Raw genomic sequence first — 22,676 nt, forward strand, 5'->3', positions numbered from 1 at the left:
CCTAGCTCATTCAACTGTGACAGGGGTAAATTTGAGCTAATGATGTCAATCATTTATCAAAGATGTGTGTCCGGAATATATACATTCGGATCGTATATTTCAAATTTTGATTTTTTCACTGCTTTTCCACATACGTTCAGGCCAAATGAATACCATAGTCTTTGATACTATTCTATATGAAAATCATATCAACAATATGGGGATTTTTGATGTGTCCACGAGTGTTGCGATCGGCCTCCGTAATTCCATATGGAAATGTGGGTATGCGACGGGATGCTTAGCCCCCAAAACATCCCCCTGTCTATTTAGCTTGGCACCTCCTGGGCAGACATCATATTTACTGGGGTCTTCAATTAAATGACACACACATGACATGTTCAGTGCTTCATACACATCTAGATGAATAATATTAAGTCCAAGAATGATCACATCTTCTTTGTTTACTCTCTATTTCGCATGACTGATACGAAGAATCTGTACAGAGCAGATTCAACGTTGAACGGTGAAGGAACGAACAACGCGGAAATGTCGAATTCTAATTTGGCGCTTACCAGGATTGGTAGGGGATGCGGAGAGCATCCATGCAGTGCGCAAAGCCTCAATCGCGGAAGGTTCGCAAGATACCTCCGAGCGTCTATTCGTACCCGTAGATGTTCCGCAGAACAGTTGTTTAAAATGAATCCACCAAGGCTTAGCCAGTTACAATTTAACTAGATATCGCTGAATTGAGTATCGACCGCGAATTGAGATCAAGGCTGAGCGGAAAGACTGAGTTTTTTGTGTGGCTGGTGCGGAACGGGATACAGTAGCTTAAGCTTGGCTATTCTTAGACACGAAGAGAAAAGCCCACAAGCCCACTTCTCACTCTAACTTAAAATGCCCCATTGTTGCGTCCCAATCATATTCCGCCATTGCATTTCAGTCCCGTCGTCAACCCCCGCGGTCGCAAAAATTGTCATTTCGAGCCCATTCTAATGTAACGAAACGGGTGTGATAGTGCGGCAGATATCTTGGCGGCTATATTATTTTTAGTAGGTAATTACACACTCCGCATGAAGGATTTTGCTTCTGATCAACGGTTTACTTGCTCCACTGAGCATTGATCTCGCACTTGGCAATGTCGGTCTATCTCGTGCTTTCTTTGCGAAATTTACGGGCGAAAATGTTACAGGGATTGGATGCACGCATACGTAGAAGGCAATCCTGCACATGAAAATCGGATACTTCAATTCTCTTCTCTGAAGAAAACGGGTGGACTTTCTAGTAAGAAATCCCCATACCAAATTGCGGAGGTTCTGCTGACTGGAATCGTTAAGTGGTGCCTGAATCCACCGGACTGTGCTGAGGTTATTCTCGAGATACTAGCCCAAGATAGGCAAACTGTTCGACCGGATTTGAGAAACTGAGTGGTAAGGCTGGGGAAATCTCCACTTATCTAACTAGTACCAGTTAGATCATAGCAATCTCTACTTTGGTCATAAAACCGTAGATCTCGGGTACTGGTGTCTTTAATTGGGTGCGACGTGAAAAAAAAGAGGGGACCCATATCATTGCGATGGCTATGCTGTGTTTGGGGCTTGTACATTCAGCTTTGGGTCAGAGCCTCTTGGCTGTTGGGGGCCGATTCTGATGACTCTGCCTAATTTAAAAACGTCAGATTTCCGGACATGAATACTTTTTTTTTGTTCATCTTTCTCAACATCATCGCCCACACATCACACGCTATTCTCCCATCCCCATCGTGTACTCTCGTCTCGTATTCTCTTTATTCACTGACCAGCGACTACATTCACGATCACGATGGCGTCTTCCGATGCCAGTGACCCCAACCCGTACTACGACTACAAGCCTTCCAAAATCGTAGCTGCGATCTTTGCGATCCTATTCATTATCATCACACTTCCACACATCTGGAAAACATTCCGAACACGCCAATGGTTCGGTCTCACTTTTATAGTCGGTGGACTATGTAAGTTTTGCTTGGAATCGGATTTTTGGATCAGAATGTCGCTAACCTATTAATTAGTCGAGATTTTCGGTCTTGCCGCACGAGCCTATTCAAGTGAACATCTGACAAAGAAGGGGATCTACATCGTCCAGCTTCTCTTGATTCTTCTGGCACCAATTGTCTTCGCTGCCGGAGTATACATGTTCCTCGGTCGCCTGATCCGTGCTTCAGGACACCCAAAGCTCTCAATCATTCGCATCAACTGGCTTACCAAGATTTTCGTCGTCGGAGATATCTTCTGCTTCTTCATCCAAGCCGCCGGAGCTACCATGCTCACAAATGCGGACAAGTCAAGCACCATCAAGACAGCCCAGAACATCATCCTAGCTGGGTTGGGACTCCAAGTGGCTTTCTTCTGTCTCTTCCTCATTGCTGCCGTTGTCTTCCACATCCGAGTCTCCAAGCACGGTCTCTCCAAGTCTATCGACCCCTCGCTTCACTTGCAAGCCATGCTCTTTTCAATCTACGCCTGCGGTATTTTGATCACTGTTCGAAACGGCTACCGATTGGTCGAATACAAGTCTGGTGATGGCAAGGGTGGATATCTTCTGGATCACGAGTGGCCCAACTACGGTCTGGATGTTGGCCTCATGTACATCGTTATGCTCATCTCTGTGTTCTGGTACTGGGCTGATACCAAGGCCCGGTACACTGCGCCTGACAACATGAATATGGGTGCTGCTTACAAGCTTCCTGACTACGATAACAACCGTCCCTATGATACGCCTTCTTACCCTACTCAGCCTGCTGGGTACGGCAATGTTCCCCACACCGAGCCTACCGAGTACACTCATATGGCTCCTGGTGTCAACGCCCCCGGTACTGAGTACCACGGTGCTCACACTTGGGCTCCTCGACAGGAGGTTTAAGCCGACCGTGCGGATGGTTTAAAATTTGATTAAGGTGTCATGCATGGGCATCAGGAGTTAACGTGGTCTATTTTCATGAATAATTTAATGTTCTTTAACGGTTCTGGAGATATGTTTTACTATTTACGATTTTACTTTGAGCGTACAAATTTTACTTCAACTGCTTACATTTATCTGATAATTATTCCAAGTACTTTCACACCCTAAAGATCCAAGTTCATCTCCTATACCACATTCTAGTCACAGGTGTTCTTCGTATCTTCCTCTGAAGCAAAAACACACCTTGCAATAATGCCTCCGGTGTAGGTGGACATCCCGGTACATAGATATCGACAGGTACGATGCGATCAACTCCCCGCAATACACTATAACTGTAATGGTAATATCCACCTCCATTCGCGCAACTCCCCATACTAATGACCCACTTCGGGTCCGGCATTTGATCATAGAGCTGTCTCAAAGCAGGTGCCATCTTATTGGTCACAGTGCCAGCAACGAGCATAACATCCGATTGGCGTGGAGAGGCACGAAAGATGATTCCCAGTCTGTCCTGGTCGTATCTAGGCATCGATGCACCCATCATCTCGACTCCGCAGCAGGCTAGGGCAAATGTTAATGGCCATAAAGATCCCTCTCGACTCCATGCGAGGATTTGATCCGCTTTTGTTCTGTCTTATGTGAGAAATTTGACTTTGGACAAGATGGGGTGACTTACAGGATGTAGCCGAGCGATCCTGGCTTTTTATCATCCCATTTTGCAGATTTATTGCCAGGCTGGTGAGTTTTTAATTGGGTTTGGGCGGAATGGTGGGATAATTGAGAATTTGATGGCCCTGAATGATGTAGAGGAAGTGTCCATTGATGGCTATTCGCACGGGCCAGTGACGGGATCAAAGCATTGGTTGATAAACGTGTAGACAGGCTCCGTTGTAAGAGAACCTTCGATGGGGTAAACATGTTACTATCATAGGTTGTAACACTTGCAAGCGACGTATTTGGAGCTATAATTGACAATATCTTCTCTTTTTTATGAAGACCCTTTGTCCATCTCCCATAATACGTGCTTCAGATTCAACCAATGAAAACACAACAAAATCGGCGTTATGGTGGGTCCTACGTAGAGTCCAATCATGTTGTGGAAAATTCGGCGACTTCGTGGGGACGGAACACTCCTTCATCCAGTCACGGCCCGATTCCACCTCAGCAACTAACGATCCATATCACCTATTTATGAACACAAATATGCCTCGAGCGGCCCCATCCAAGGTTGCCTGTCAGAGATGTCACGAGAAAAGAGTAAAATGCGACCGGAGTGACTCGGGTGAAGGAAGACCTTGCACCCAGTGTCAGATTGCTCGCCTGAATTGCATCCCTAAAACCTCACGCCGGGGAAGGTATGTTTGTCCCAAGAAGCAGTTGATTAAAACATCTAAGACTCATCACCGTCTCATAGACATCGGAAAATTCCTTTCAGTCCAATGATTAGTCTCACCCGACCCTTTAACAATTCCCAAGTCGATGCACCAGAGAGAAATGTCCAACTACACGCGATACAAAACGGATCTGTTCAAACTCGCAGTGAGCAGACACCGCCAACCCTTGACCAACTCTTGACTACCCGAGCTCAGGCCAATGCCGTTCATGAAGGATCCATATCCACTTTTCACAATTTCCAACGCGATCCATCAGAGAGGAATGTCCAGCCTTATACCGGATCGCGGCCGATACAAAATACAACTGTCCAAGCTCGCGATGAGCAGACGCCTTACATGGTCGACCCATCGAATATAAGCTATCTTATTCGAGAGTTTGGTCACCCCCAGGAGGCTTCAAATACCGAAGGCAGGCCAATAGGGGAATACCTACACAAAGCCATGTTGGACACACTCGACCAGCCGACTGTTCAGCATATTGACAACTCCCGAAACTTTACAATCGAGCGGCTGAAGCGTCAGGGAGCATTTGATCTTCCGGCGCCAGGCATCGTTAGTCCCTTGTTGGATACATTCTTCCAACACAGTTTCCCTTCAATCCCCATTCTGGATAAATCAGAGTTCATGACAAAAATCGAAGCAAACACTTGCTCGCCACTTTTGTTGAATGCGATATTCATGGTTGCGACTATATACTGTCCTGGTTCACTTATCAGCGAGGCTGGTTTTGTTTCTCGATTCGTCGCCAGCCTTACCTTTTACCATCGTGCGAAAGATATCTATGATGCGGGATATGAGACTGATGCCATCACCGTCATCCAAGCTACATTTCTTTTATCACATTGGTGGAGCGGTCCTCTCGAGCAAAAAGACCCTTGGTATTGGCTTGGTGTGACAGCCGGGATGGCGCAAGGGATTGGAATGCATCAGATGTGAGCTGGCCCGATCGGAGGTGGCCTTTCAGATGCTAACACACTGCCCAGGAAAACATACTCGCTTCTTCATGGTCAACGCCGAGCCTTGTGGCGAAGGATATGGTGGATTGTTTATGTACGTTTATCGATGAATGATTGAGAAGCTTATTTGCTAATGTTTCATAGGCTGCGGACATCCATATGTCCATGTGTCTCGATAGAGTGCCACATGTGTCAGATAGTTTCTGTGAGATACCGACGATTACGGAGGTCGATTTAGAAGATTTGTTGGGTGAAGATTTGCAGGGAGGCATTGGCACAGTTCGTGAGCAAGTGTTGTTCGTAATAAATTATGTTCAACTTGCTAGAACAGGTATGGTCTCTTCCGCCAATCTGAATGTTGTTATCACAGTACTAACAGTTACAGTGAATGCTTCTCACCCTTGGCAAAACTCGGAACTAAACCCTTCGTTACATAAGAAATTCATCGATCGGATTTCCGAATGGTCAAAGTCATTGCCGCTAGAGCTTGCTTTTCCGACAAGCAGGAGTCCATGGGCAATGTTAACCCAGATCACCAATGAGTCTGTATTCATGCTAGCCTGTTGAAGATAACCAGATTACTAATATTTGTGTAGCTTATATCAACTTTTATCATATCGAAAGAGCCCTGGTGCTGAGCGAAGCACAAAACCTGGATCCCCAGTATATGAGATAAGCACCAGGCTCTTTCGAATATTCGAGGACTTGATGACGAGCTGCCATTTCCTTTTCATCGCTGGCCATATGTTTGTTTGTTTCTATTCCTCGTGCTTGACGTCTGTGGTAACTCATTCATTACTATACAGTTTACCAGCCACTATGGCTACACTATGTATCCACATCGCGAACGTCAGTCAAGGGGACTCCCAAGCCAGAAAGATATCCGAGCACCGGGCGAAATTCTGCATGTTCATCCTCAAGGAGTCCGAGGAGTCATGGCCGATCATTGCTTCTGTTTACCCTTTCTTCGCTTCGCTTTTCAAGCGACATTCGAATGGTGCTCAAGAAGAAGCAAGAAATCCCCAAACAAACCAGAAGAAGGACGATGCGGCTCCTGGAAGTGGACACTTATCTGGTCGGGAGGACGATTGGTTATATGAGAGACTTCTGCTAGATGACGGTCCCGCAATGAGCAATCCTTCATTTCCGTTCTGTAATCTCTTCGACATTTTTCTGACACCACCCTCTGATGATCCTACCTTGTGATGTGGATCTCCGGTTTTATGATCAAACCTCAAAAATATGGGGCTAGTTCGACTATACTGAGGACCTGCACTTTATGCGGTGGTCTTGTTCTATCTCGAAGAAAATCTTTTAATGAAGCAAAGTTTCAGGGCCTGGGCGACGGTCTAGGAGATTTCATTGATCCATGATTAGGCTCGAAAAGTGAACTATGTTACGGGTAGAGAGACCTCGCAAATAATGTTGTATTTCAACAAAAGGTTCAAATTGTTTGAAATACACAATAGAACTAGAGATACTCCGACACACTCAAGTCATCCTTATTCCCAAAACGCCACATATACTCCATGAATTCCCGCAGCCAGTTAAGAACTGGACCTTCTGGAGAAAACGACTGGCTCCAACTATCAACGGGTTTACAATTTAAAGGGCAACCACGATAAACGGCCTAAATATTGTTCCCAACAGGATCCATCAAAAACGCGCCATAATAGTTCGAATGGTAGAACTCTCTCAGTCCAGGCGCACCATTGTCCTTCGCCCCAGCTGCAATACCCGCCGCATGGAAAGCATCAACGGTCGAGCGATCTACACTTTATCATTAGATCCGATTTCTTTAGTTCAGAAGGAACTGACTTACCGCTGCAAGAAAATGCGATATGGATCTCATCTGTGCATGTGGTTTTGGACCCAATAAGCCAAAAGTCTGCTCGCTTGTAGTCTTCGACTGGCAATCCAATGCTAGTGACAAATTCACCAAATTGATCTCGGATACCATATTTTGTCAGAATGTATAGGATATGGAGCTAACTGCTTTGGCTGCCCATCGGTATTTATCTATTTGTGACTTGAGCGACATAATTCCTTTAATAAATGCTAAACTTCCTTTATCCCATTTTTATTTCAGGAATATCATAAATAAAGCTCGAAATTTGTAGAATTCGGATATAATTGCGAAACTCCTTGCGACTCGTCGTCTTTCATAAACAAAGCTGACTAAGGACGCTGGGGCGCCGTGGCGTACGGTATCCCATTCAAACTGACCTTCACAACGAGTGGGACGGGAAACACAGATACAAAGAATATGTCCCGAAATGAAGCTGCCGCTGTGTCAGGTAACCGAAAATGGCACTCAAAGTCTCGAACCGGCTGCCAAAGTTGTAAAACGCGCAAAATCAAGGTCAGTCGCTTTATTATGCTTCTCTCCGAAATAACCTCACCGGGTACTAATATTTTGCGACAGTGTGACGAAGAGCGCCCCTCCTGTAGGAATTGTCTAAAGCGTAGTCTGCAATGTGGTTTTCTCCAGAGGGTTGACCACCCTCATCCCGCCCAAGCACCAGTCAATCTACAGCTTGAGCTTCTCCATCACTACACAGTGTCAACATGCTACACACTTGCCAGCGACCCACAAGTCCGAGATGTTTTCAGAGTCCTCGTACCACAAATGGGCTTTGAGACAGATTACATCCTCAATGGTATTTTAGCGCTTTCAGCCATTCACCTAGCGCGTTTCAACCCGTCAAGACACGATGATCTCATTGAACACGCCACTGAGTATCATGCTGTATCTTTGAGTAAAGGATTACCACTAGTGTCAAACATTACGCCCCAGAACTGCAGCAGTCTATTCATTTTCGCTCTTTTAACTCTCTTTTACAATCTCGCCAGACCAAGGGGCTCTGATACTATGCTTATTCTTGAAAATGGAGTAGTTCCAGAATGGCTATACCTGCTACGGGGTATTGACGGGCTCCGCAGAGCTGAAGAAACCCTAATGAACTCTCCGGTGTGGATTATCGCTCACGAAACACAAAGATCCGAGGACTTCTGGTTAGAACACTCTCCTCAGCCTAACAAGCCGCTTGATGAGCTCGAGGCCCGCATCCGGAAGGACCTCTCAGATGAACAGCATGCACCCACTGTTTTAATTCTTATTGACGCAATTTCAAAGCTCCGGCGCAGCTATACGTTTCGCGATGATCCTAATTTCAAAAATGACGATAAGATGCGAGGGCTCTATCAGTGGCTTTTCGAAATGGGAGACGACTATTTGTGGCTGCTTAAAGGTGGGAACAACGAAGCGTTATGCGTATTAGCCTACTTTGTCGTTCTTGTTCGAGAGTTAGAGAAATGCTGGTGGATGGAAGGCTGGGCGATACATCTCATCCGACGGATCCATTCCGTTGTCAATGATAAATATAGGATTTGGATCAGATGGCCGATGGAGGAAATTGGATGGGTGCCAGAAACTCCCATGCGGCAGACTGTTGGGGATTTGTAAAGCCAAAGCTATCAATTGGTAATTGGGCTATTTGCCCCTCACTGGCAGATTTATCCTCCAAGGTGCCTCACAAAAGCACTACTTGTATATAATATTTTGGGTTTCGGGCGACAATGATTGAATAGTCGCTGGGGCTAACACAAATATAAGAATGGTAGAATTTATGGCCTCAAAGAGCCAAAACTTATTAAACATGCATTTTCAGCGAATAAGCCAATTTCAAAGTTTATCTCCATTTCCAAACTTTAATTTAAATACACAACAACTGCTAAAATGCACTTGGAGAGGAGATGCAACTTAATATGTGCCTCGAATATCAGGCATACAATTAATCTGGCCAATCGCAATACAGTTCCTGATTCATCCACAACCCAACCAATCACAATCATTGGCTGCCCGTGCCGAACCCTGGAGACGCGGCTCGGCATTGCGCAATTTTAGATCAAACTCGTCGGCTACTTGAAGAGAAAAAAATCCGGGGTTTGATAACGAAGAAAATTCAACAATAGTGACAGGTCAGTACAAATACCCTACCCTATAAAGTTATGATCTGGGCCTGAATGTCTGAGATACCATATTGCGGATCTCAAGCATCCCACTCGATTGGCTCCTTTTATCAACATTCGTGGCGCAAAAATAGATCCGATGGCGTGACAGAGTCTAACTTTACCTCCAGATCATCGTCAAGTCTTACAGCTTAAATATTCAAGCTCCGCTCGGCCGAGAGATCCTCACAGTTTCTGGATTACATTGGCTACTCTAATCTAACCTCGCTTGGTCATTTTGCTGCTCTCCTGGACGTGAGTAACCATGTCGGCTGCTAGAAGTGTAGCCGTTATCGGCGCTGGCCCTTCGGGTGCTATTACGATTGATGCATTGATGCAAGAGAAAGCGTTTGATGTTGTTCGAGTGTTTGAACGTCAAGAAAAGGCGGGTGGATGCTGGTATGCTTGCCCTTACTTTTACGTGCAAGATGGTCACATAATCTAATGTTGGGAATAGGGTCTCTAGAGCTGACGAACCACCTCGTCAGCTTGACTTTGATGGTTTGGCGGCGCGTACAGCAGATGCACCGCTGTCCATCCCGCATCAGTTGCCATGTCGTACCCCAGCAGAGACTCAAGATAGATACACGGATTCTCCTGTTTACCCAGAGCTGGAGACAAACGTGGATGCAGGCGTAATGTCTTATTCACAGGAACCAATTCCTACTATTCGCTCCAAGTGGTCTATTGATCGACATGGCCCAGAAACACCATTCAGACATCACACCGTGATTCGCCAGTATATTGAAGACCTCATTACCAAGAAAGGCTACGGTGATCTCGTTGAGTATAATACAACTGTCGAGCGTGCGATCAAAAATCCTAATACTCAAAAATGGGACCTAACCCTCCGCAAGAGAGAGCTCCACAATGGAAGCCCTTCTGATTATTGGTGGAATGAATCTTTTGATGGTCTTGTCTTGGCTTCAGGTCATTATGCTGTTCCATATATCCCTGCTATCCCAGGGTTGAAGGAATTTGCAGCTAAATACCCACGCAGCGTTGAGCACTCAAAGCATTACCGTGGACCAGCCACCTATCGAGGAAAGGTAAGGATCTCCCATCCATCTCAGTGCCTTTTCCTACTTCCCGTCTTCTAACACACAAATAGAAAGTTGTCACCGTTGGCGCATCAGTTTCCGCAGCAGACACAGCAGTCAGTTTAATAGACAGTGCTCAAACACCCATCCACGCCGTAGTGCGCGGTCGTTACAACATCTTCTTCGGAGACGAAGCATTCAAGCATCCTAAGATTCAGCGCCGAGCTCCAATCTCCCACATCACACCCGATGACCGAACAGTGCATTTTGAAGACGGAACATCCGTCAGTGAAGTCGACAATATCATCTTAGGCACAGGGTTCACCTGGACTCTACCTTTCTTGCCTCAAGTGCCCACGCGCAATAACCGAGTCCCAGATTTGTATCAGCATGTCTTCTGGCGCCATGATACCAGCCTTGCGTTCGTTGGGGCTGTAGGTGCTGGTCTGACCTTCAAGGTTTTTGAATGGCAGGCTGTGGCAGCGGCTCGTATCCTTGCGGGCAGGGGTACTCTTCCGTCATTGGCGGAGCAAGAAAATTGGGAGACGGACCGGATTGCGCAGAAAGGTGACGGGCCTGCATTTATGGTGGTCAATCCTGATTTCAAGCCGTATTTTGAAGATCTTCGGCAGATTGCAGGGGAGCCACTCGAGGGGGCACCGGGACGACGATTGCCGCCTTTTGATCAGAAATGGGTGGATGATTTCGATTCGGGCCATGAGCGTCGGAAGAGGATGTGGAGAAAGGCGAATCATGAGGCTACTAGTAGACTGTGAGGGATTTATACTGCGTTTATATGCATGTACATGTTCGTTCTGATTTACTTCTTACATATTGCATCTGGAAACAATAATCAAGAGAAGCATGATTGAGTCTACACATTGGCATTTTATAGATATTTACACATGATATTTCATCGTTCAATTCTTTCGATATCCCCTAGCGATGAGTAGATCTTGCCATTGAATAGTTCAACCCAGTTCCACGCGCCAGTGGCCTTTCACCAAAGCTACCTATATTTTCCCGAGAATGTAGTACAGTGCTCCGAGGCTAAGACTTGCTAATATAGCGCCTGAGGTGACAAAATATGTCTGCCAACTAGTGTGCTTGAATCCTTCCTCCATCATATAGATATCCACACTTTCATTTTCTCCATGAACTCGAATCGTCTCAGTGCCCACAAGATTGCATCCAAGGTGCTGATATAGCGACTTCCCCATCGAACTAGCTATCACAGTCCACATCCAGCCCCCTTTTAGAGGCTTCTTCCCGTCCCCAATCACAAAGCATGGTTGCAGCCCCACGCCGTCGAAAATCGGGGTGTGTAATAAGCCACGCAAGATGAATTTATGTTTCTCCGTATCGCGCGAAGTACTTCTCAAAGACATAGACTGTCGTCGAAGCATATGCTCTCATGTGTCCGGGATTAGCATCACGGCGCTTATCGATACCTAGACCTACAAATCACGGTCAGTATTCTGTACTTAGAATAGATTGCTGGATCAAAATAGTATAAAATAATGACTCAGTCACCCCATCATCACAAAAGCTCCTCCATAGCCCAAATAACTTCCTCTCATCGAGTCATCTTTAATATACCATCCACCTTTTCTTTTTCTCCTCTTCAGAGGTTAATTTTCAAGTTTATCGGCGTTGTGTACCGTCAACCAACCCGGCTGACTGAAGATATCGGGGATGTTAATGCTGCGAACCACTGCAGAATTACCCCTCAGACCAGCAGCGCACGCTCTTTAGACCGTATGTCAATTTAACCATCAACCACCGATACATCGCGTTCACCACTGTGTCCGACAGCATGCGTGCGGCTGAATTCATTTCAACTGAAGCCAGTGAGCCGTAGCGCCTTGGCACTTTCCCTTCTGGCAAAAAGTCCAAGTTTAAAAAGGGTCCAGGTCCCCTCATCACAAAACTCCGCATTTCCCCCTCAAATTCGAAGATTTCCACATTCAAAGAGTCGAAATCGCATCAAATACCGAATACCAAATAGCTCTCCATTCTTCCCGGTGCTACTTAACACCATCCGAGCCTCACTCAAACTTACACTCGACGATCCATCTACACCCTGCATAAGGGATCCACCACAAAAAAGATTACCCGCGTTTATCCGAATACGATCAGCACCATGGACGCAATAGTGAATCTCGCTACAAGCACAAATACAAATTCCACTCAACCGGATTACTGCTACTACTCGCGCGACAGTTTTCCCTCCCTCCCCGATACGCCAAAATACTATGCCGAGGTCCCGCTATACCAGACAGTCAAGCTAAATGACAACATGTCTGAGATTCTACAGTCGTGCTGCCATTCTGAAATATGGCTGTATTCGGACCCGAGACCTTGCACTGCGGTTTGCAACTCGACTTCGGAGAAAAAAGCGCAGGATGTCGCTTATTGTTTGAATTCGAAAGGTATTGAATATGGGGGCCATTTGAAGGATTCTGCTGGGTCGAGGGCGACTTTGCCGATGGGAATATGTACGACTTTATTGGTTGGTGGTCTGGTCTTTTCGGGGATGTTTTTATAGATGGATTTGAAGTTTTTGTACTATACTCTGCTCTGCTTTTATTGTTCGAGATACCCTTTTGAGATTTCAGATAGCAATGCGATTGATTTCAGTTTCGGTTTCAGTTTTATGAATAAAAAGTATTTCCGATTTATTTAAGTTTGGAAAGTCAAAAGAATAAGACACAAACACAACATTACCCAACAAACTGAAACTGAGTAGCGCTATCGATGCTCTCAACACGCTCCAACTCCGCATAACTACCCTTAAGAACACTGAACCGATAATAGCAAAGCCCATCATACAAAGCAAACATACTCGGCAAGCCCTTCGGCACCAAAGAAAAGCACTCATCCGGCTCAGAGCTAAATCCAACAGACCAGCATATCATGCACCTGGAGCATCTCGTAGACCTCGTATGCCGCTTACACGCCTCATCCAGGTACTCGGCAACTTCATCCTCCATCATAACAGTCAAATACTTGTTATTCCCACAAAGAATCCGCGTTTTCCCTTCATGTTTCGAGAGCTGAAAAGGCATCCCGAAATTGTACGGATTTCCCGTAAAGCACAGCTTATCTTCAAACTCCGAGGCATCACCTAGCCAAAGTGAGTCTCCGGTGATAGCGTATAACGAGAACCATTTATCAGGAAGATAGAGATCAATTCCATTCGCAGAGATAGGATTGTTTTCGTCGATGATTGGATTGGAGATTTCTGGGGGAAGAGGTACTTCGGCGTCACCGTAGTCTTCTACGGGTTCGATTTGAACTTCGACGGCTTCTTCAATGTTGTCTGTCCATTTTGCATCCTTGGTTAGGTACTGCGTGTCCTTTGAGATGTAGAATACATCATCCTCGTAGTTTGGATGGGTGGAAAGGGTCCCAATATAAGTGTTCTGATGGATTATTTGTTCTTCGTCATCGGAGAGATAAAATATAGAGCCACTGCCGTGATGAGCCCTGCGTATCTCAAAGTCATTGCCGTTATAGTTGATTGCAAGATATTGGCCGGTGACTATAAACCAGAATGACCTTGAGGGGTCTTCATTCTCCATCTTCGGAATTATTGGACGTGTTCAACCAAAAATGCGTAGCAAATTAGGCTTTTCGATGTAATTAAGAAATATGTTTGGTTGTGATTAAAGCTCAAATTGGTGAGGTGGTGGAAACGAGTGGAGACTCCGCAACTCACATCGCATCGTCGTCAGAGACGGAGAAGGCGAGGACTGGGTATAAAAGCAATGAGAGGCGGGGTTCCAAATCGCTGGAACATTCTGCGAGGAGCATCTGCCTAGCACATTGCTTCACATTAATTTGAACGCTAAATCCAATCCGTGAAAAGATCCACGGGTGCCTAAGGAAACCATTGATGAATACGAGCCAGATGGGTCTTTGATCCAGTAACGCATTGCGGACTAGCGGCGACCCGAACCTAGTCGGGGTCTCGTCAACGCCGAGGCCCGTTCATCTTCATGGAAATCGTTAGGGAGAAGGAATTAATTTGAAATCGGAAGCTTAATGGTATCTGATAAGCTAAATGCTTCCTAGGTAATCCAAATAATTCAGTCCAGAATAAAACGCCTGTACTCGAACGCTGTCTATGTGCAAAATCGCTCGAAAAGAAAATGCAAGTCTATCCACATCAAGGAATGCCAGGATAAGGCATCTTTATGCCCATATATACAGCGATAAACCTGGTAAATATTAAAGTCAGCGATCAATTTGGTTTTTTGGATGTTGTACAGTGTGAAACGTACTCATTGATATCGTCAACGCTAACCACCTCGGAACAGGCAGGATAGATCCAGCACTACTTGAGATATCAATTCCATCAAGGACGACGGGCCATCCATCGTCGTATCTCAGATAGTTCCAGCCCAGGTGAGCTTCCTAGATAGTTGTCAGCTTCACAATTCTTCAAATGTTGTATTCAGAGCCCCGTCAGGGATCAAAATCAAAATCAAAACGAAAGACCAACTCACCCCATTCCTAAACCCAACAGTCGTGTTCAAATAATGATAATATAAAATATCCGGCACCGAATCATTCCCAGCCAACACACCAAGTCCACCAGGAGCATAAACCTCCCCGTGATTCGACGCATAAACAATCGTCCCACCACCATCAAGCAACTTATCACCATGTCTATCCAAAAACGGTCCCCTCACACTCTCAGATCTTCCAACCCGAATATCATACTCGTGTCCCCTCGCCGGGAATCCCCCACGAAACTGACAACACTGCCCATGACTGAACCAAGCATAATAATACCCCTCCCGAAAACTCATCCAAGACCCTTCCTCCGGCTTCTGCTTTTGCTCCGGAATAAAAGTCAACTGTTTCGCGTCCGGCGCATCCGAATCCTGTACAGAAAGTAGATTCTCCGAAAGAGGAACCTGCCAAATATCATGCCAGAAGCTTCCGAAATTGAGATAACTTGCTCCAGTCTCGTTATCAGTGATGAAGGATGGATCAATGGCATTGGTGATATTGTATGGCCAGATATGGGAATCAGTTCCCTTCCCGGTACGTATTACTGCGCCGTGGTCTGTCCATTTTCCTCCGTTGCTGTCGAGGGAGGTGGATGTTGCGACGCCTATTGCGCTGTCTTGGGATCCAGACTGGCTGACTGAGTAGTAGCAGTAGAAAGTACCGTTTTGTTGAATGGTTGTCGGGGCCCAGGGTCTGGATCTGTTTTTCATGTCGATTATTGAGTCTTGTGAGAGGACGGTGCCGACTTGTTCCCAGGGTCCGGTGAGGTTTTGGGTGCGGAATATGGGGATGTGAAAACCCCCTTTGAAGAGGTAGTAGTAGTTTTCCCAGAGGAGGATGTTGGGGTCGTGAACGGCTATATTCCCTTTATTTGGTAGGGGTAATTGATCCGTTGTGTCGTAGACTTGGGAGGCTTTGTGAATTGGTTGTGTTGATGGAGTTGCGCCCGATAACGGGGATATCAGCATCAGCGATAAAAGCCATAGATTGGTGGTTAGATGCATTGTGGCGATAGTTGGAATTATTTTCCAATGCTGGCGATGGCTTTTTGATTAAGAAGAAGAATTTTCGTCCCTGAGTCCCTTCGATGTCGTATATACAGAAACTTGTGGTGCAAATATTATACTGCAATTCCAGCTTTTCGCAGCGTTATTTTAGAGGAGAGGGAAGAAATAGGCACCAATCGCTATCAGGAGACGAAATAAGGAATAATCAAGGCGATCAGCGCATCTTGCGCATTAATTCCGTTCAGCAATTCAATTGAGTTCAGAGAAACTTGAAGAGAAGAACGGCCGATGATAAGTTATAACTAAAAGAGAAAGTTATCACAGGATCCCTTCCACATGGTAAACAAGTAAGGGATCAGCGAAGATGAAAGAGTAAAAAGAAAAAGAGAAAGAGAAATTAAAATAAAATAAAATAAAACAATTAACACAGCCATCGAGCCTTGTCAATCACCACAGGGTCCCACGCGATCGACACTAAGCAAAAGCCAAGTGTTTTAGGGAAGTTAGGCTGCCATTTTTGGGTGGATACATGTAGCTACCGACGATCAAGTATATGATGGTGCGTGAGAAGATGTACCTCGCATGTAGTATTCACTATCACTATCCCCACTTACACAACACAGCCTGTCACGGCTCGCGCTGGACTCACGGGGTTGAGTCGAGATTTAATCAAGCAATTGAGAAAAAGTATATTGGGCTATTTTAGTGGTTACTTTGTGTTTTCTCTTCAAGTTATTTTTGTCATCTGTCTAGTCCAACCATGTCTGGTCTCTCCAGCACTCTCTTTCGCTCAAGCTTTTGGCCCCAGCTTCACTACCTCCGTTATGCTGTGCCGTCCATACTGATCCAGACCCATTGATAATTCTCAGACTCCATAGGATAACCCGGGGGCCGAAAATGTGGAACGCTCTTCAAGTTCGAAACGCTTCCTGCTCTGAGCCCCACAATAAGTACCTGGCTCAAAGAAAGTTCAGAATCGCAAGGCTCATCTATAATCAGCTAATAAGTAAAACCATACTCAAAAACTAGTGCGTCGCTTTGTTTATTTACTATTCTTGTGCTGTAGCCCCAAACCCTGAGGCTCGCTGATTTCCCCGATCGGCATACCCTTGCAGCGCAGTCATGATCGTCACTTCCGAGGTCAGATCATGATTTCATGGTGGAACCCGCCCAGAGCTTGGAATCATGTTTTTTAATTTCTCTTTCTCGATTTGGCGAGATTAATGATGGTGCTCATTGAGGCAAGTTGGCATTGGCATTATGATGAGATCATCGTCATAGATAAGATACAGAAAAGAAAAGAAAAATGTATTCAAATCAATTCTTTATGGGATATCGAGATACTGTATGTACTGTAGACAAAAAGCAAAATAGAAAATAAAAAATAAAAAATAAAAGCAACAAACCAGATCCAATGAACAATCATCATACTTCTATCATACACGCGACAATATTTCAGATTAAATCGCCGCCATCCCAGCAAGATCATCCCAATCAAATACATCCAAAAAGGGGTCAAAATCCCCGGGCGGCTAGTGAATCAAAGATCAGCATATCGTCATCAGAGTCATGGTCAGGGGTAATCTGCAATGCAAAGCTGCAGGAACAAGAATAATAAAATCACAACTTACAGTAACCCCAACGCCAAGATTTGGCGGTGGAATAATTCCATCAAGATCGGTCGGAAGAGTCGGTGCCAAACCCGGCGTAGAAAGAAAAGCAGCAACTTGATTATCTTTGAAATTGCCCATTCCCGGATTACCCAGATGTTCACAACTTGCATGTCGCTGGAATAATGTTTGCGCGAACGATAGAACTCGCTCAACTACTTGCTGCTTGTACATGGCTGCTTGTAGTGGCCAGAGTTTGGCTTTTACTAGTGCGCTGATTGTTGAGAGGAAGAAGTAGTCTTTTGCTCCTTTGACGACGAGGAGGAATCGGACTTCTAGGGCGATGAGGGCGGATTCGGTGAGTGAGAGTAGGGATTCGGGGAGGCCGGGGAGGGTTGCGAGTTGGAAGAGAGAGGATGGTGGGAAGGGGGTTGTAGCTGAGGAAGTGTAAGTTAACTGAAGAACGAGGAGGGAATCATTGAGGGGGAATATTGAAGAGGGAGGGCCGTACCTGGATGGGGATCCAATGAATGTAATACCTGGCAAACGGTAACCAAGGCTTGGATAGTGCACTCGCCAAGGACGCACAGTGACAGCAACGGCGATGTCTCGTGTAATCGGCGCTGGGTAGAAAGAATCATAACTGCCGCATCCAAACGAGACCGTGCAGATGGAGCGAATAAAGCCTCTTCGCGTGCCTCAATGGCAAAAGGAGTGTGAAGGGAGAGAAGGGTTTGCGCAAGCCTATTTTCAATCAAAGCTTTCCATAGAGTCGCCTTTTCAAATGTCGCAGGCGATGTGACATTAGGCGCGAACCATGAAGGAATCTGAGCTACTTGACGCGTCAACTCCCAGTCAAGTCGTTGGATTTCCTCATATCGACAGCTAACTCTCGGGGAATTCATGAGCGAACACACTTTCAGCCGAAGTGGAAGCGACCGACCAAGTGCAGTTTGGTAGGAGCAATCAACCGCGCTGCTTAGGGGATAACCCTCCGGAGGTTCAAGGGTAGATTCATTAAGCTCGTCGTCATTGATATTCAAAGGAAGACGGGTATCGTAGTCCGAACAGTGGATAGTCGGTGGCATACCCCTATCAAGAGCGACCTGGAGATCCAGCTCAACAATAGTGTACCAGATGCGCCGGCGCATCTCCATGTTAAAGGTAGAAATCCCGGCATATTTGCTTGGGTCTCGATGATACCCTGACATCATGGCAGACTTAACCAAATGACTGGTAGCTAGCCATGCCTGGCTGCGCTTCATACCAAAACAGTTCTGGGCGGTGATTAACAAAATGTACAGTCGTAACGTATTGATTTCTGCTCGCTTGATACGCGCATTGTTGATCCATTTCTCGGCATGTAATACCCACTCCACTGCAGTGTAGCAACGGAGAGGTTTGGTACTTTTCTCTTGGAGAAGGTCTACATCGGCGTAATTCCATGCGCAGGCAAGAACCAGCAGTAGTTGTGAGATGAACGAAGCCGATTGAATGTTAGCATTGTCTGAAGTAGCCCAGAACTCGTCGACATCCCGGAGAAAAGTTGGGACGTGGATGATACGATGTGTGGACTCGACGAAGGTCAAATACACGCGGATAAGCTCGTCAGCGACAGCTCGCGTGGGGAGCAAAGCTATTAAGGACACGGCGGTTGGGTCTGGGAATGGTTCATTGAGTGGTCTCCTTTTCCAGAGTCCTCGTTTTACTCGTTCTAGATCTGGACGAACCCTTGAGAGGATTGGGTTTGTCAAACGGATGTCCTCTGCAAAGGCCTTGATGTCGGGGAACTATAGAGTTTTGTCAGTAGCCAAACTAATTGACACTTGAGTGTATTGGACGACAGCATGAATCAAATAAAGGAGCGAAGAAGAAAAACGAGAAGAAGAAAAAAAGCAAAACAGAACAAAGGAATGAACAAGGAAAAGGAAAGGGACCCCATACCTGTGTCACTAAATTAGCATATATCCCCGATCCACTAAACCTCGTCTTCGTCTCGCGACCTCTCATCATGATCCGAGGAGACAAATCCAACTGATTAGCCGGAGTCAACGAGTCCTCAAAGCCAGCCTCATCGACATCCTCATTATCCTGCGAAGAGAAAGTAGCGTCAATCTCAGGAAAAGGACGTCTCGGCCTTTGCAAAATTCCACCTGTCGTCGCAAACGGATCCTGATTAATAGCAGCTTTAGGAGCCCCCAAAACAGTTTCTAAGAAACAATCTCTTCTCTCCTTTCCATTCCCATGTTTTCCTCGGAATGGGGGGCCATGACCATTCCCATCCGTATTGGTAGAGGCTAATGTTATGGCCGAGCCGGCAGCGGGCGCGGTTGTCGAAACAAGACTTTCCGACCGAATCGACGGCGCTCCTATCCCCGAGTCCGGGGGCGTCTGGAGAGGCTGCTGTTCAGTCCGGGGGAAAGATATAGTGGACCCTCCTCTTGTTGAACTTGCTACAGTTGTCGGTTGTTGCCAGAGAAATCCATCTTCGTAGGTACATTTTGTGGGCGCTCTGCTTTTCAGGCAACGACCGCAAGTGGGATATTCTCGGTCGCAGCGTAATTTGCGGCTGCGGCATTGGGTGCATGCCATGGTGCGACGACGCCTTTTGCGCGGCCGGTCAGGCTGTGCGCTAAAGTTGTGGACTTCTTCCATTGCAAACAATTGGTAGTATTGAGAAAACTCTGGATAAGAAGCGACAACGACCCTAAGCTTTTCTCTTTGAGAGTTTGGGCTCAAGGAAACTGGGATGGCTTGCTTGTTGCTTACGTGGTAACTATGGCCCACAGTGATTTGGTGGTCAGGCCTAATGCGGTAAGTCTGTCCGATCGCGGAGATAATTCCAGGATGAGAATCTGAATACCTTGGCAACTAAGTTGATGGTGATAGGCGAGACCCTTCTGGATTTGTTATCTATCTGTTTTTTTGTTCAAAGTGGAAAGAAAACGGAAACATCGTCCGATCTTGCTTTCGCCCCTCCTTTTCAGGGTGCCCCCTCACGGATTCTTACTATGACCCGACGATCCGAAGCTTCCGTTGTTCAGGTTGAAATCCAGGTCGGATTATGACAGTTGATCATCAGTAACTAAATTGTAAAGAGTATAAGTTTAGAGTTACTGCGCCTTCATAAATTACGACAGGACATCCACTTCTTACTTCTGAGACGGGTATATCCCCTAGGCCGCATGTAGGCTACATACATGTACTATAGATGAGCTGACAGTAATACGTGTTGAAATGCCAAATTCCCTAACACACTCCCAGGATTCTTAATATGGCGTAATGCCAGAATTCAACTTCTTGCCGACTCCCGTGATCTGGGACCACTCTTGGTGTAGATTTTTGACCTGAATCTTTATTTAAAGACTCGTATTGCATGGATATACAGATAATAAGGAAGTTAAAAAAAAAGAAATGAATATATAGCATTGCCTGGTTTCGATCCAGGGATCTCCGGGTTATGAGCCCGGCGCGTTTCCCCTACGCCACAATGCTTATTAGAAGTTAGAGATCCATTTTTTGCATTCATATCCTCATGTCAAAACCCCCTCAGCCAGTGTCATGCTCTCAACCCTTTGCACTGTGGCCCGGGGCATTGAGACGTATTTCTAGCTCATATTGTACTAGTATAGGTAGCTCGGGCCCGGGAGTAGATGTTCTACCGAGACTTGGAAGAGTCCAGTGCTCATGGGCAGCAATGATCTAATTTATAGTGTACCCTACAGTGTACTTTTGTAGCTGCTATACAGTATGTACACACCGACTAGCAAGTCCACGAAAAAGGAAGCCCAAGAAAGGAAATTATCTCCTAAATACACCCTAATATTGCGAAATGACAAGGATCTGGAGATAAGCTCAAGACACCCGGAGATCCCAATGCGCATCGGAGTTGCGTCGGGATTAACGCTTCGGGCTCGCACCTCGGAGATACAGAGACCTTCAACGCTATAACTACCAGGCAACCACAAAGTCGTAGAACTAATATTTAACAACTGAAAACCACGACAGTCCTGAACACTATCCGCCGTCTGTGTTTCTTCAAGCGCCGCAAACATGTTAAAATCACTGCTCTCATTGGGTCGCACACCAGATTATTTATTCCCGAAAGTGGAACCCAAAGAAGATGGTGATCAGTGTTTGAAGGACTGCGCAGATTGCACGATTCAGTTTCCATCGAAAGTGAAAATCGAAACTTCAAGACCTTTATATGGACAGATTAAAGAGTTTCATTCCCATGTTCTTGTGGCGACGGGACGATCAGACTGGAAGGAGAAAGTCGAGCATGAGTCCGGATCACTAATGGAGGCGTTTGATCAGTCGTCCGCAAAATCGAAACTAGGCGTATGTGAACCCTCTGTCTGATTTACTTTACGAATCTCAACTAACTGCTCTCAGCGTTATATGGTCTCTGCTTCCAATATCCAGCCAAATGACCACTCAGCAGCTGAAGATTACACAAAGCCAACAACACTGCTTATTCTCCCATCATTCACATTCGTGGACTCAGTCTCCTCATCAAAAGTGTCAGACGTAGTACACAACTTTATCGACAACCCCTCACCAGAAAACAATAACGACACCACCCTTTCAACGTCCGGACTAACATCTCGTCCCTGTGAACTGGACTATGTCATCTTATTATGCTCTCATCGACGCCGCGACGCCCGTTGTGGTATTACCGCTCCGCTCATCAAACGCGAACTCGAGCGCCATCTCCGTCCTCTAGGGCTTGATCGCGACGCAGATGATACTCGACCTGGTGGTGTGGGTATCTTCTACGTTTCGCATGTTGGTGGACACAAGTTCTCGGCGAATGTACTTGTTTATCGAAAGAAGGAGCAGCAGATGATTTGGTTAGCGCGTGTGAGACCTGAGCATTGTGAGGGGTTGGTTAAGTATACGCTTCTTCAGGGGAAGGTGGTACATCCTGAGTCGCAGCTTAGGGGTGGATTTGATCGGGCGAGGGGATTGACGAGTTGGTGAGAAAAAACGATTAAAATCAGATGTGAGGGGTTATGTTCGTTGGCTTCGATCATATTTGCATTTCTAACTGCTCTCTAGCGAGAAGCTGTGAACTTATTACATGGTATATGATTTAATACCCGATAATGTCATTGTTATATCATTCAAGTGCATGATTTGAGGTTACTATTGTACATTGAGTGGAGATGACAGGTAGAGTTGAGATGTGTAAGTAGTTCATGCCAGTGGCTGGGGAGAT

General features: G+C 45.9%; 8 protein-coding genes across 8 annotated transcripts; 5 read left to right on the forward strand and 3 right to left on the reverse strand.

Annotated features, from left to right (window-relative positions):
• Positions 1 to 1,800: 1,800 nt before the first annotated feature.
• Positions 1,801 to 2,877, forward strand: N7478_002055 (RTA1 domain-containing protein; the record flags this gene model as incomplete). The annotated part of the gene is made up of 2 exons (XM_056918269.1): positions 1,801 to 1,969; positions 2,027 to 2,877. 2 exons carry the CDS (start codon positions 1,801 to 1,803, stop codon positions 2,875 to 2,877), a joined length of 1,020 nt encoding a protein of 339 aa, XP_056783880.1.
• A 1,242-nt stretch (positions 2,878 to 4,119) lies between these two features.
• On the forward strand, positions 4,120 to 6,472 carry N7478_002056 (Zn(II)2Cys6 transcription factor; the record flags this gene model as incomplete). The annotated part of the gene is made up of 6 exons (XM_056918270.1): positions 4,120 to 4,271; positions 4,352 to 5,242; positions 5,294 to 5,360; positions 5,411 to 5,597; positions 5,652 to 5,808; positions 5,863 to 6,472. 6 exons carry the CDS (start codon positions 4,120 to 4,122, stop codon positions 6,470 to 6,472), a joined length of 2,064 nt encoding a protein of 687 aa, XP_056783881.1.
• A 1,060-nt stretch (positions 6,473 to 7,532) lies between these two features.
• N7478_002057 (Zn(II)2Cys6 transcription factor domain-containing protein) lies at positions 7,533 to 8,732 on the forward strand (the record flags this gene model as incomplete). The annotated part of the gene is made up of 2 exons (XM_056918271.1): positions 7,533 to 7,628; positions 7,692 to 8,732. 2 exons carry the CDS (start codon positions 7,533 to 7,535, stop codon positions 8,730 to 8,732), a joined length of 1,137 nt encoding a protein of 378 aa, XP_056783882.1.
• An 810-nt stretch (positions 8,733 to 9,542) lies between these two features.
• N7478_002058 (uncharacterized protein) lies at positions 9,543 to 11,093 on the forward strand (the record flags this gene model as incomplete). The annotated part of the gene is made up of 3 exons (XM_056918272.1): positions 9,543 to 9,676; positions 9,735 to 10,326; positions 10,389 to 11,093. The coding sequence occupies 3 exons, from the start codon at positions 9,543 to 9,545 to the stop codon at positions 11,091 to 11,093; spliced, it is 1,431 nt and encodes a 476-aa protein (XP_056783883.1).
• A 1,947-nt stretch (positions 11,094 to 13,040) lies between these two features.
• On the reverse strand, positions 13,041 to 13,901 carry N7478_002059 (uncharacterized protein; the record flags this gene model as incomplete). Its single annotated transcript, XM_056918273.1, has 1 exon — positions 13,041 to 13,901. The coding sequence occupies one exon, from the start codon at positions 13,899 to 13,901 to the stop codon at positions 13,041 to 13,043; it is 861 nt and encodes a 286-aa protein (XP_056783884.1).
• Positions 13,902 to 14,604: 703 nt separating this feature from the next.
• On the reverse strand, positions 14,605 to 15,842 carry N7478_002060 (uncharacterized protein; the record flags this gene model as incomplete). Its single annotated transcript, XM_056918274.1, has 2 exons — positions 14,605 to 14,736; positions 14,829 to 15,842. Coding segments are annotated over 2 exons (1,146 nt in total), but the record flags the coding sequence as incomplete, so codon positions are not given.
• A 1,463-nt stretch (positions 15,843 to 17,305) lies between these two features.
• Positions 17,306 to 20,110, reverse strand: N7478_002061 (putative C6 transcription factor; the record flags this gene model as incomplete). Its single annotated transcript, XM_056918275.1, has 4 exons — positions 17,306 to 17,377; positions 17,477 to 17,892; positions 17,967 to 19,245; positions 19,400 to 20,110. The coding sequence occupies 4 exons, from the start codon at positions 20,108 to 20,110 to the stop codon at positions 17,306 to 17,308; spliced, it is 2,478 nt and encodes an 825-aa protein (XP_056783886.1).
• A 1,398-nt stretch (positions 20,111 to 21,508) lies between these two features.
• On the forward strand, positions 21,509 to 22,438 carry N7478_002062 (sucrase/ferredoxin-like domain-containing protein; the record flags this gene model as incomplete). The annotated part of the gene is made up of 2 exons (XM_056918276.1): positions 21,509 to 21,796; positions 21,851 to 22,438. 2 exons carry the CDS (start codon positions 21,509 to 21,511, stop codon positions 22,436 to 22,438), a joined length of 876 nt encoding a protein of 291 aa, XP_056783887.1.
• Positions 22,439 to 22,676: the final 238 nt, after the last annotated feature.

The sequence above is a fragment of the Penicillium angulare genome (genome assembly GCF_028827245.1).
Source record: "Penicillium angulare strain IBT 27051 chromosome Unknown utg000002l_segment0_segment0, whole genome shotgun sequence".
Classification (NCBI taxonomy): Eukaryota; Fungi; Ascomycota; class Eurotiomycetes; order Eurotiales; family Aspergillaceae; genus Penicillium; species Penicillium angulare.